This window comes from Capra hircus, chromosome 26, assembly GCF_001704415.2.
Source record: "Capra hircus breed San Clemente chromosome 26, ASM170441v1, whole genome shotgun sequence".
Lineage (NCBI taxonomy): Eukaryota > Metazoa > Chordata > Mammalia > Artiodactyla > Bovidae > Capra > Capra hircus.
In genome coordinates this window covers 35,501,147-35,515,498 of record NC_030833.1, presented here as the reverse complement: position 1 = coordinate 35,515,498, position 14,352 = coordinate 35,501,147, and the positions used below count along the sequence as shown (strand labels likewise).

Sequence of the window (14,352 nt, the reverse complement as noted above, 5' to 3'; positions counted from 1 at the left end):
AGTGGGTTGCCATTGCCTTCTCCCTACTGCCTAGAGCCCTCGGAAATTATCCAAACTATCCAATCCTAAGGTTAGTTAGCATACTGACCCCACCTTGCTCATTTCTTCCGTGAAACCCCTGTGAAAGCTCTGCTCCATGCTCTCTCCTGACCAATCTTGGTGCTTCCCCATGTGGCCCTGTGTGGTGTACCCCTCCTCTTGGGAACAAACTATCTTCCCTATGGCTATCATCTCCTGATCTGTTGACCTCATCATGTGAATAGAAATAAAACCCCAAGTACATTTTAAAACAACTGGATTTGGGATTAAAACTCTTAGGGTAATTTTTCACCTCTACTGCTAGCTGTACTGATTTATGAAGCCCTTGTCACATTGGAAAAGACTCTGATGCTGGGAGGGATTGGGGGCAGGAGGAGAAGAGGACAACAGAGGATGAGATGGCTGGATGGCATCACTGACTCGATGGACATGAGTCTGAGTGAACTCTGGGAGTTGGTGATGGACAGGGAGGCCTGGCGTGCTGCGATTCATGGGGTCACAGAGTCGGACAGGACTGAGCGACTGAACTGAACTGAACTGAACTGCCACAATGAATCTTATTTTCAGTCTGGATTCCAAATTATCTGCTTTGTAAGTCTTCCTCTCCAGTGACGTGACAGGAAAGATTAAAAATCAGATTTTAGTTGTCACACACATGGACATTTCATGTTAACCTTTCTTGTTTGCTTTGTGATTGAAGTTTGAAATTAAGAATTAAAAAAAAAAATTTATTTATTTATTTGGCTGCTCTGAGTCCCAGTTGTAGCATGTGGGATACAGCTCCCCGACCAGGGATCGAACCTGGGCCCCCTGCACTGGCAGCTCTGAGTCTTAGCCACTGGACCACCAGGGAAGTCCCAAGAATTCTTACATTTATTTTAGGCAAACAAATCTTAGAGTCTGCAGTTTGTTTGTGTTACTTTTTCTTCTCATACAGTGTGGATGACTTTCACTTTTACTCATTGTTCCATGAAACACCTAAATTTTTCCATACTCTTTCTCTCTTAAATCTCTTCCTTTCCTGATCCTACCAGTTATTCCTTCAACTATTTTTTATATATAAAAGGTTCCCAGGTTCCTAAATATTTTTTCCTTCTTACATCAGTGCTTAATTGTCTAGCTTACCAGACAGATGTGATTCTGTGCTGATAGATAACTTGAATTGTTGTTTTTAACCGGACCTTAGAATTTTTTTTCCATTCTTCAAAATAACCAGCAATTTGGCTCAAGGCAGTGAAGTAAATGGAGATTTTGGAAACAAGTTATTAAACAAACTAGGATGGGGGAGTTCCTTGTTGACTGAATGGTTAGGATTCTGGGCCCTCTCTCTGCCATGGGCCCAGGTTCAGTTTGTGGTTGCTGAGCTAAGATCCCTCAAATTGTGCAGTCCAGCTAAAAAGTTGAAAAAAAAGATCTGTTAAACAAACAAGGATGGTATGGTCAATTCATGTTAAAGGCAATAATGATAAACTTTTGCTGATAAGGGAATTTCTATGTAGATGTTGATTCAGAGATTCTAAAATTATCTGTTATCCACAGCAAAGTTTTGTATTTATATTTTAACAGTGTTTTATAAATCTTTTCCATTCTTTAGGGTCACCCTGTGATCCCACTTTCCTGCTGGGCTGTGCTCCCTGCAATGTGATCTGCTCCATTATTTTCCAAAATCGGTTTGATTATACAGATCAGAATTTTCGTAACTTGCTAGAGAAATTTAATGAAAATCTCCGGATTATGAGCTCCCCATGGATACAGGTGAGGTCATGCTCCTTTTTTTCCTGAGAAGTCATCTGTGTTCTTTTCTCTAACAAGTTGATAATTCAGTATGGGCCAAGCTGTGAAGAGAATGTTTGAAAATTGAACGTTTTGGATATTACAATGTGGCAACTGGGAATCCGATTTTCCCCTCTTCGTTTTGTTTTTTAGTTTGATATAGTTTCTGTTTGTTTGTTTGACTTTTGCAAGCTGTAGCTATTCATTTATTTAGTGACTTTTCTAAACTGTCTTGGCACAATCTCTTTTTTTTGTCTAGTGTGGTTGCTGAAATTTCTGTTCCTTTAGCTTATTATGTTCAGCTAGTATTTGAATAGAGTTTTTTGATTTTTGGTGGTTTTTTCTTTTTTTAAAAAATTGAATAAAATATTCTTTAAATTCTATAGTGCTTTACAATTCTCAGAAGTTTCACACACAAGATTTCATATAATCCCATAAAACCCCTTTTCCCCCTCACTACCCTTGTATTGCCCCTCCGTCCTCTCCTCTCCTTCTATAGCTTGTTTTCATATCTGTGAGTCTGTGGATAGCAATGTCATTGAATGTGAGGATCCTAAGAAAAGAAAGGTGAGACAAAGAGATGGAGATAGAGAGGAAGGGAGCAAAGAAGAAAGGGAGAAAGCGAGGAAATAAAGGGAAGGAAATGACTCCTAGATTTGTCCTTGTGTGCTTAGTTGCTCAGTCATGTCCGAGTCTTTGTGATCCCATGGACTGTACCTGTGAGGCTCCTTTGTCCATGGGATTTCCCAGGCTTTTCCCAGTATCCTGGCTTTTCCCAGGGATTTCCCAGTATCTCAAGGATACTGTGGTGGGTTGCCATTTCCATCTCCAGGGAATCTTCCTGACTCAGGGACTGAACTTTTGCATTGGCAGGTGGGTTCTCTTACCACTGAGGCACCTGGGAATCTCTTAGCCAGGTTATTTTCAACTCTGCCTTGGTCTTTGCTTGTTACTTGCACTCAGCCTAGAGATCAGCCAGAGGTGATAGCTTAGTCTCTTCTCAGGTCTTTTCTTAGCAGATGTCCTGCCCTGGGCATGTGTATAGCTTTCTAAATTCCTCAGTATACGTGGGTGCTTTTGAATGTCCTAATTTCTTAAAGGCACTCCCTCCCCAGCTAGTCTTTCTGGAGTTTGGGGCCCTGTTGTGTACCTTAACTGTAATCTTTTGCTCCAGGCAACTGTGGGTTTTTCATTAATCTCGCCAGGTCTTTGAGACCGTGTTTCCACCCTAAGTTCCAAGTCAGATGAAACAAAAACAAGTTGCCTGTGTCAGTGCCTCAGGCGGCCCCAGACAGGTTAGAACACAGATACACAGTTCTTTGTTAGTGAGGTCTGCTCTGGTACCACGAGAATGAGGAACCAGGCTCCCGAGCCACAAGCTGCCCTTGTTAAGGCCACTGCCAAGGAAGGAGGTGGGACAAGGAGAAAAAACAACAACAGATCGTTTCTGCTGTTTTTAAGTTGTCTTATCTTTGATTCAACATTTATGTGATTGCTGTAAACCTTGGTGCTCTAGAGTTCTGACAAGTTGATTCTGATAGCTTTTGCTTAATTTTCTGACACTTTTTTTTTTTTTTTGACATTTAGTATAGTTCATTGTTACACATGTGCCTCTTCCAGTAAATGAAATTTTTGTAAACCCTCTGACACTTTTTAAAAGCGGGATAGGCCTTTTGAGTTGTCTACGGCGTCATTTTTGCTGATGTTATTCTAAGTGAATGTTCAAATGTAACAATCCTGCCTTAGTGTCATAAAGTAAACATCTGGGAGAGGTGGCTGTGCCTTTATTTTACAAAGAAAAGAAAAGCCTGAATATAAAGCTGGAATTCAAGGCTCTTGCCTCCCTGGCCAGTGGTTTTTTCCACTACCCTACCAAAATCCAGTTTCCATAAACTACTTTGGTGACTGCCCAAAAGCATGCCCACAGCATTCAGTGAACGTCCAGGCCCTTACTGGAAGGTTTCCATCATGCACAGGCTTGTCCTCCAGTCACACTTAGTGATTTCCTCATCACATTACTTAGCAGAAATATCCTACTTTAGGAAAAAAGAGAATATCTCTTTCAGAGAGGAAGAAAGTTTGTGAACAGAGATGCCACCGGGAACACTGACCAGGGCAGGGGTGTTTGATGCTTTAGTTGGTATCCTAGCTGACCAGGTGATTGGGCTTGGAATGATAAAACATCCAAACTTCCTTAACCTCTGTCCTCATCTATAAAGTGTGCATCATAGTAATTCATCTTACTCTATATTTCAAGGTTGTAAAGAAGAATTAATTTAGAAAAAGAGAGAATTGACATAAAAGTGCTTTAATAACACAAGGTTGTTGTATGAATATGGGAAATTACTGTCAACTTTTATCACCTGGTCAGAGTTTTCTCCCTTAAATACCTCTATCAGCATAAAGAATGATTTTATATGTACAATATAAAAAGCTCCCCCTGAAGATATAGACCATTTTTATTCACTTCAGTTTGTAACCAGGGGTTGGCATATGGTATATATGTCTTCAACATGTATTTTTAATTTAATAAATACATATTTTTAATCTTTAAGATCTGCAACAGTTTCCCTATTCTCATCGACTATTTCCCAGGGAGTCATAACAAAGTATTTAAAAATTTTGCTTATGTGAGAAGCTATGTTTTGGAGAAAGTAAAAGAACATCAAGCAACTCTGGACATTAACAATCCTCGGGACTTCATTGATTGTTTCCTGATCAAAATGGAACAGGTAAAATGTTGATGACAGATTAGTTATCTATTTGCCTGAATTTTTTTGTTCATTAACTTGTTCTGTACTTATTAGGGATGTTTAATGGTTAGAGAAGAAATGCTTGATTAGCCCTTTGGGTACTATTTGTGCATGGATCTGGATTGAGCATCATGGGAGATTTAAAATTGAATTGTTAAATAACTGGGATACATGGACCTTGTCTGTTGGGTACTAATAGGCTAGATGAGAAGAAAGAGAACACATATCTCAGGTGAAATGGAAGTGCAGACAAGTGAGAAATTCAAAATACTGAGCCATAACAGGAAGGTGGGTGTGATCATTTCACATAGCATGTGGGAGAGTGAGAAGGAAGGGTTTAGCCTGCTTGGGTTTCCTGTATGTCCTGAAGTTTGACGTATATCTTCAAATATTTGCAATAAGTCATCGGGGAGGGAATTTCAGATTGGTAGAATAAAGTCATGAGAGGTTCAGAGGTGTTTGTGGTAGAGACTAGGTGGATAGAAGAGAGAAGCCTTAACTGAGTGGAACCAAAAATAATTCTGGATAGATATAGAGTTGGAGGTTGGTGTCCTTCAAGTAAACGTGAAAGTTGGCATGAGAAATTTTGATTTTTATCAGGTAGATGTATGAACCAGAACAAGAGTAGAGTGCAAATAATTACTGGGGAAGATTATCCTGGTAGTTCTGTAGAATGACCGGTACAATGAGAATGGAGCTCAAGGACTAGCTATGAGATTTTTAATTTCTTTGGACTTTGGCTTGATGAAAGCCTGGAACATGGAAATGCAGAGGATTCTGAAATAAAATCAATCTGTCTATCTTGTCATGTTATCAAAGATCTATAAATATTAGTTTTAGGTAGAAGAAAGGATGAGAGCCAAATTATAGGGACTGTCTGGGAAATCTCAGTAAAAAGATCAAATTTGTTATCTGAAAAGTTCAACTAGGGAAGGAAAAATTCAGATAGTAAATTTTAATAGTGAATATGATTAGTGGTAGGGTCAAGTTAGAAATTGTGTCAAGAGCAATATAGCTGCCACAAAAAAATTTGTGTAGGTGCAAAGCCGTTCTTGAACTGGGGAAAGGCAGGATCCAGTAAAAGCTGTAAAAAGCCATGTAGAAACTAATTCTGGAGAAAGAAATGTCTTCATCTGAGGCCATCATTATTTTATTCAACCACTTTGTAGCACTGGGCAGAAATGAGAAAACAGTTAGTAGGCTAAAATGGCAAGGAGCCAAAGATGCTGATGAAGATGACATTTGAAGGCTTGTTCATGGATTTGAACTGGACTGCTCAAATCATGTGTTTCAAACAGAATGAAGGGAAGCACATGGAGTGGCTTAAAGAAACGGGAGGAAGGAAGAAGCAAATCTGCTCTCTGATTTCTCTGGTGCTTGGGCAATGATTTTTGTCTTTCTGGGGCCCAGTTGATTTGAGAATCTGATTAGGAGGAAGGAAACTGTCCTAGAAAGATGCACCTATATGAGTTCCTGATATTTTGCACATAATTTGAGGGGTTCTCATTGTGCTATGAAGTCTCTCCACTAATCCTGGGTTAAGGAGGCTCTAAGATGTCTGGTATTCCTTTTAACAGTGGCTGTTTCATCAGTGCTATGTTTAAAACCCTTATTGTTTCTCTGGACTTCACTATCATATTTATTTTTTTATAGCATCTTTATTCAGTATAATTTATATACCATATCCCTCACACATTCAGTATACAATTCAGGATTTTCACAGAGTTGAACAACTGCCACCACAATCAATTTCTGAATATTTTTACGACCTTGAAAAGAAATCTTATATGCTTTTGGAGTCACCCTCATTCCTCCCCAATCTCCCCAGTTCTAGGTTTCACTAACCTATCTTCCATCTTTATAAGTTTGCTATTCTGGACATTTCATATTAATGGAGTTATACAATATGTGTCTTTTGTGTCTAGCTTCTTTCACTTAAAACTTTCAGGGTTCATTGATAATGTAGCATACATCAGTACTTCATTCCTGTAAATGGTTAAATGTGTGGATATGCCACATTTTGTATATCTGTTTGTTGGTTGATGGACATTTTGGTTCCTTCTATTTTGGTTTTGATGAGTTTGTGGACATTTATGTACAAGTTTTATGTATGTGTGCATTTGTTAAGTTGCTTCAGTCATGTGCAACTCTTTGTGACCCTGTGGACTGTAGCCTGTCAGCTCCTCTGTCCATGGGATTCTCCAGGCAAGAATACTGGAGTTGGTTGCCATGGCCTCCTCCAGGGGATCTTCCCCAACCAGGAACTGAACCCATATCTTTTACCCCTGCTGTAACGGCGCGCAGACTCTTTACTACTGGCACCACCTGGGAAGCCCCACAAGTTTTGTATATACATATGTTTTAATTTCTCTTGGGTATATACCTAGTGATAGAATTGTTGGTGGGCTTCCCAAGTCACACAGTGGCAAGGAATCCACCTGGCAGTGCGAGAGAAACAGGAGATGAGAGTTCAATCCCTGGGTCAGGAAGATCCCCTGGAATAAGAAATGACAATCTATTCTTGTATTCTTGCCTGGGAAGTTCTAAGGACAGAGGAGCCTGGTGGGCTGTAGTCCATGGAGTCACAAAGAGTCGAACACAACAGCACAGCACAGACAGATGATAACTTTGTATTTAACCTTCGAAGGAGGTGTGGCAGATCAAAGTCTTAATACAAGAACTGAAGCTATAAAACTCTTAGAAGAAAGCTACACATAAAATTGACTGCACCGTTTTATATACTCACCAGCAGTGTATGAAGCTTACAGTTTACTCACATATTTGACAGTGCTTCTAATTATCTGTCTTTTTGATTCTAGCCATCCTAGTAGAATCTGATCCATTTTCACATGGATCATGTTGCATCTGTAGGTCAGTTTGGGAGTAGTGCCATCTTAACTATTCTAAGTCTTTCAATAGATGAACATGGGATGTATTTCCATTTATTTAGGTCTTCTTTAATTTCTTTCAGCAAGGTTTTGTATAGGCTAGTTTAGTTTTGATAGGCTATGTGTACATAACCATTGATTCTTCAAATTCATTTGAACAGATAGAAATAGCAATAACGATTTATAAGAACTCTACTCTCCTTCTTGGCCTCAGAGTAATTTTGAGTTGACAAACTTAGACACTGTGTGAAGTTGATGTTACCAATTGGATAACTACTTTTGTCTATCAGGTACAACTGTGATAGGGTTAAGTCTATCTTAATGGTGTTGGATTATATAATATTGGGCATGCTACAGGTCGCTTGGGGATTATAAGAGCCTTATTAAATTAATGCTAGTCTAGAGGACTGGATAGGAAGAAATGACTATTTTTGGTATGTTCATGACCTATGTAGTCAGTATTTCAGATTGTTCCATTCTTATTATCAATTTTATGTCACATATATCCCTCCTTTAAACCCACCTTAGTTGTCATTGTGAAGGGCTTTTACTCTCCCAACTTCCAATTTGTGAGAGCTTTATTCAGTCAATTCCTTATTCTGAGCATCTGCACTCATTTCCTCCACCAAGCTGCCTATTGCCTCACGTCTTGGAATACAGTAGTGGCCGGCCCCATTTTGTCTTTGTATGTGGGATAAATAAACTCACTATTTCTTTAAATCACTGTTAACTTTTTTTTTTTATTGGTAGGCAAACACAACCTTAATTGATAGAAATGAGCAAATTAGAGCCATATCTTGAAAAATGTTATAAACCAGAATCAAGAGTTTGCAATTCTCTTTTCCTTTTAAACCATTTTATCTGGACTCCGACTAAAGACGCACGAAGAAGTTGAAAATGTGCAAAAGCTAACATAGCAGCACATCCTCGAATAGATTACAAAGAAAAAGAATGGGTTCCCGGAGACTCTTCTGTTGGGAAGTCCAGGGCTAGCCATGAAGTGCGTTGAACTTAAGTGCCTTCCATTTTTCTTCAGCATATTTAAGTATGTAGGTTTCATCTTCACGCTCAGATACTCATGTTTCAAAATGATGACCTACGCCGCTTATACGTCTGTATCTGTGTTTTGACTGTGAAGACAGAAAGAGAGAAACTGGCATCAGCAAGCTCTTTGGTAAGAAGTAGGTTGCTTGACCAGTGCACCTGAAAAAAAGGCTTGGAATGAAGTTTTTAGGCAAGCTAGGGATGAGGAGTAGGAAATCAAGACTGCATCAGCCCAGTCCACACACTTTGCCAGTGGCTGTAGTACTGCACTTTGAGTGTCTAGGTTTGTTTAGCTTTCTAACAGTATGTGTTATTTTGGATTGATTTTGATTATTTATGCTGGCAAACTACCAGATAATTACATCAAATAACTTCTAGGAAAAGCACAATCAAGAGATGGAGTTTACTTTTGAAAACTTGATAGCATCTGTGTTTGATTTGTTTGGCGCTGGGACAGAGACAACAAGCACCACGCTGAGATATGGGCTCCTCCTGCTGCTGAAACACCCAGAGGTCACAGGTATGATAACGTGGTGGGCAGGGTGAGTTTTGGGGAAGATATTGGGTCTTCTGTCTTATAGTTCCTCTTAGAGAAGCTTTAGTTTTGAAATTTCTATGCCACCCACTATAAGCTGCCCAAATATTTAAAAAACAAAAGGTGAAAGTAAGACAAGTATAGTAGGGAGGATTGCTGAGAAAAGTAGAGACAGTATGAGCAGTAGCAAAGGCAATGAAGCTATGGATTCATCAATAAAAAATTCCGGTGAGGTATCTGGACTTCATGGGAAGGGATTTGCAGCAGGCACAACCAGCATAAATTGGCCTACAATGGACTGTTAGTTTTCTTACGAAGTGGCTACTTTGAGTGGTAGATATGTTTTTACCTAAATCTTTCCTTGTTCTAAATATGCAACATTATAATGCTAGGATAGGTAAGATGGGAGCTATATTGTTGAAGTATAGCAGAAATTCTAGAAATTTGGTGAGACAGCCTGAGAAAATTTTCAGTCTGAGAAGTGCTTTAAAAGGTTAGATTTAGAAAAAGATATATGCTATTTAGACAGAAAATGTACCTAAAAGGCCACCTGATGTGAAGAGCTGACTCATTGGAAAAGACCCTGATGCTGGGAAAGATTGAGGACAGGAGGAGAAAGGGATGACAGAGGATGAGATGGCTGGATGGCATCACTGACTCAATGGACATGGGTTTGGGTGAACTCCTGGAGTTGGTGATGGACAGGGAAGCCTGGTGTGCTGGGGTTCATGGGGTCACAAAGAGTCAGACACGACTGAGTGAATGAACTGAACTGAACTGTACCTAAAGGAAGTTTTTCCCTTTTTAAACATTAAATAAGATAGCATTTCAAGTTGCAAATAAACACACACAATACATATACAATACCTCAGTTATAGAATTTGATTTTTAAAACATCGTATATTCTTTTGATATGAAAATAATACCTGATACCTGTTTTTCTTTCTGTGATTGTCAAGACCAGCTCAACAAGCAGGGTTTCCGAAAGCTTGATATGGTGAGAGAATGAGAAAGGAGACACAAGAATTCATAGAAAAGTGAGGATCAGGGGACCAACACCGCTCCAAGGTGAAGGTGCCGAAACTGAATCCAAGCCAGCTTTATTATACTTTCAGCCATGAATGAAAGAATATGTGGGGAGTTAAACTATAACTCATGCGGCCTTCAGGGCCAAAGAACAAAATGATCATTAAGTAATTAGGAAACAGTAATCAATAACAAATCAGTAACTGAGACTAATATTTTTATCTATAGATTTTTCACCAGATATGTAAAACACGTGACTCTGAGACGCTAGTTGAGAAACAGTCTGGGGTCGGTTTTCCGACCCCAGGATCATATCTTGTTTTCAAGATTATGAACTGATCCCTCTGGACTTGTTCCAAGAGTCTCATGCCTTATAGCATCCAGTTTATCAATAATTATAAATTTCTTTTGCGGCCCTTGCCAGGGGCTGCTTTTCTTTTATTGTTCCTGTCTCCTACATGTGATGACAGACATTTCTTGAGTTAATAATATACTGTTTGTGTTTAAAGTGTTTCATCATTTCTATTTTTTATTAATGATCCTCTATGCTAATATATGAGCTTCCCAGGTGGTGCTAGTGATGAATCTGCTTGCCAATACAGAAGATGTAAGAGAAGCGGGTTCGATCCCTGTGTCCAGAAGAGCCCCTGAAGGAGGGCATAGCAACTCACCCCAGTATTCTTGCTGGGAGAATCCCATGGACAGAGGAACCTGGAGAGCTACAGTTCGTAGGGTTGTAAAGAGGTGGACATGACTGAAATGACTTAGCATGCATGCATGCTAATATCTAGGCTTCCCTGGTGGCTCAGATGGTAAAGAATCTGCCTGCGATGCAGGAGGCAAGGGTCGGGAAGATCCCCTGGAGGAGGGCATGGCAATCCACTCCAGTATTCTTGCCTGGAGAATTCCATGGACAGAGGAGCCTGGTGGGCTACTAGTCCATAGGGTCAGGAAGAGCCAGACACGACTGAGCGACTAACACTTTTATCACTTTTCATGTGTGCACAGATTTATCTCAAAGCCTAGCTTGTATGAGTGTCATTTGTACTTGTATTATGAAAACTCTCTAAGTCTAGGTGTACTTCTGGACATACAATTGATGTTTATAACGATGTTGGAACACTTTACAGAGTTTTATGTCACCCTGATTTGGTATGAAATTGTGGCGTGTGTTTTCCTCTTTTTTCCAGTAGTCTTACTTGTGTCTTATCAGCTAAAGTCCAGGAAGAGATTGACCGTGTGATCGGCAGACATCGGAGCCCCTGCATGCAGGACAGAAGCCACATGCCATACATGGATGCTGTGGTGCACGAGATCCAGAGATACATTGACCTCGTCCCCACCAATCTGCCCCACGCGGTGACCCGTGACGTTAAATTCAGAAATTACCTCATCCCCAAGGTAAAATTGTTTCTCTTGCAGTGACCTCAACACTCTTGAAGTTCCCATATTCACAGTATGATTTCAGTCCTCAAGATGAGACAATTGGAAAAATCATACATGTGGCAGCTTGATGGGTTTTGTGTTGTTTCCAATTTGTAGCTATAAATCTTTATGACAGCTCTCGATATCTGGCTAAGTCTCCCAAATTTGTTCTGCTTCTTTAATATTGTTTTGGCTACCCTTAGCTGTTTATATTTCCAGGTAAATTTCAGTATTCATTTGTCAATTACCCAAAACATTCAGCTGTGATTTTTTTCATGGTAGTATAAAATCAATTTGGAAATTGACATCTTGACATGTTGATGCTTTCAATTCACAGATACAGTTAATTTGGGCTTTCTTTAATTTTTTTGATACTGTTTTGTTTTTAGTACAGTGACTTGCACATCTGTTATGTTTTTCTCAGATAAGAAATATTCTTGATCTTATATGTTTTATAATTTTAAAATTGCTTTTTCCATTCTTTTGGTATATAGAAATATAATTGATTTTATTATCTTGATGTCCTTATATCTAACAACCTTTCCAAATTCATATATCATTGTTAATAATTTGTTTGTTGATTTATTTGTAATATCTATATACACCACAATTCTGCCATCTGGTTTAATATTTGTTTCATTCTTTATTTTCCGATTCTCATGACTTTGATTTACTTTATTGCATTATCACACTGGCAGGATTTCAAGAATAATATTGAACAAGGTGGTGATAGTGGCTGTTGTTTCATTTATGATATCCTGAAAGAGGTGAGGGTTATATATCTCATCATTGAGAATGATATTTTATGTACATTTTGGTAAATATTAAAAAAAAACTGATTAGGGAAATACTTCCTAATCCTATTTTTGTATGATTTGGGGGATAAACTTTATTTTTTATAGCAGTTTTAGGTTCACAGCAATTTTCAGCTGAAGATACAGTGATTTCCCATATACTTCCTGCCTCCACACATGCATTGCCTCACCCATTATCAGTATCCTCTACCACACTGGTACACTTTTTACAATGGATGAGCATATATTGACCATCATTAGCATCCAAAGTTCATCATTTACATTAGGGTTCACTCTTGTACATTCTGTGAGTTTGAGCAAGAGTCTACTGATATGTATCCATCATTGTAGTATTATATAGAGTAGTTTCACAGCTCTAAACATCCTCTGTGCTCTGTTCATTCATCCCTCTCTCCCCTAAACCCTTGGCAACCATTTTATGCCCATTGATTAGGAACTCCCTATTTTTCCCTCTCCCTTGCTATTCACAATCTGTCTAATTTTTTCCACAAATGTGTGTATAATTTGATCAAATGGATTATTTGCATTTGTTTATATGGTATATATTTTGTTCCCTCTATCTCCATCTCTCTCGTATATAAAAAGCTGAATTTGGTTTGCTACATTTTATTGAGGACATTTGTATTTTTATTTGTAAGAGACTGGTCTACAATTATACTTTCTCAAAAAATTTTTGTCAGACTTCTGATATCAAGGTAATGCTGGCTTCATAAAATAGGTGGGAAATTTTCCATACTGTGGGCATATTTTTATTAGGTATATATATTTCTTTTGGGTGTTCAGTTAGTTCTGCCTTTTCTGTGCCTAAAATGTTTGGCTTAATCTCAGATATAATATAAGAAAAAAAAAAAACGCAGTCTTAGGTGATATTTATCTTCTCCCAGAAAGTGTTCATCTTTCCTCTGCTAGACAGAATTACATAACACCTCCTATTTCAGAATTGTATATGTACACAGTCGAAAATTGACCGCAGATGCCAATTTGCCTTTCCAAGTTTCTTCCATCTGGAATCTGGAGACCAATTTTAATCAGCAGTTTTTCCGTGTTTTCTAACACGTGGTTTCTGTTTTTATTCAGACTTTCTAGTTGGCATCCTACAAGCTATTCTATTTTGAAGCCTGCATATTGTTACTATTATACATCAAAATACGATAACTCAAAATTCTCCTTTGAGGAGAAAAGGGTTGTGAGTTTCTTAAGGTTGAAATTATTACCACTATCTTCTGGGAAAGACAGAATTCTGAATATCTGTGTGCCCCTTATGACAGCCACTAGCCACATGTACCCAGTGGATGCCTGAAATGTGATTAATGCAACTGAGGAACTGAATTTCAAATTTTATTTCCTTTTGACTGGCTTTAAGTATAAGTAGCCATAGATCACGCAAGTCTACCGTGTTAGAGCTGCTCTAAGTTTTTTTTTTCCCTCTCACATGCGTTTAGAAATCCCTCATCCTTAATTCTGCAACACTAAAAACCTGAAAAATTAAAAACAAATATAAATTTAGTGCAATTTCATTTGGTGATCAAAATGTGACTGGAACTGAAGTGAATCTATTTTTATTCCTTATTTATGCCACTTTGTGTGAATTTTCATGTCCTACTGAAGACATTTGTATACTGTCGATAATACTAATTGTGTTTACCTCAAAATGTTGCCAGAATTAAACCAGGTAATATATATATTTTAAAATATGAGCTAAAACTATGAGACATTTTCGTCTATCAGAGTGATGAAGTCAAAGGCTGAAAAAATCTATTACCAGTGAGGATAGTTGTAAACAAGTACTTTCAGGTGCCACTGGTAAGACTGTAAATAACTACATCTTTTTTTCTTTTTCTGAAGCACATTTTGGCCATAATTATTAAAAAATAAAATATATCTTATAATGCAAGAGTTATAATTCTTGGTATCTACTACAAATGCTTGTGAAGGAATATCAAAATGTATCCTTGCATCATTACTTGTAATAAAAAAGGTATTTTTAGCTACTAAATGTTCATTGTAAGTGTAATGGCACATTTATATTGTGTAGCATGGATACGGCAGATGTA

At 38.3% G+C, this 14,352-nt stretch overlaps 1 protein-coding gene across 1 annotated transcript in view; it reads left to right on the top strand.

The window, feature by feature from the left end:
* Positions 1-14,352, top strand: part of LOC102185739 (cytochrome P450 2C18) — a 33,681-nt gene that overhangs the window by 11,357 nt on the left and 7,972 nt on the right. Inside the window, exons 4-7 of the mRNA XM_018041341.1 lie at positions 1,634-1,794; positions 4,368-4,544; positions 8,876-9,017; positions 11,272-11,459. Of these exons, the coding sequence (XP_017896830.1) occupies positions 1,634-1,794; positions 4,368-4,544; positions 8,876-9,017; positions 11,272-11,459 (668 nt within the window). The remainder of the gene's footprint in view (positions 1-1,633; positions 1,795-4,367; positions 4,545-8,875; positions 9,018-11,271; positions 11,460-14,352) is intronic.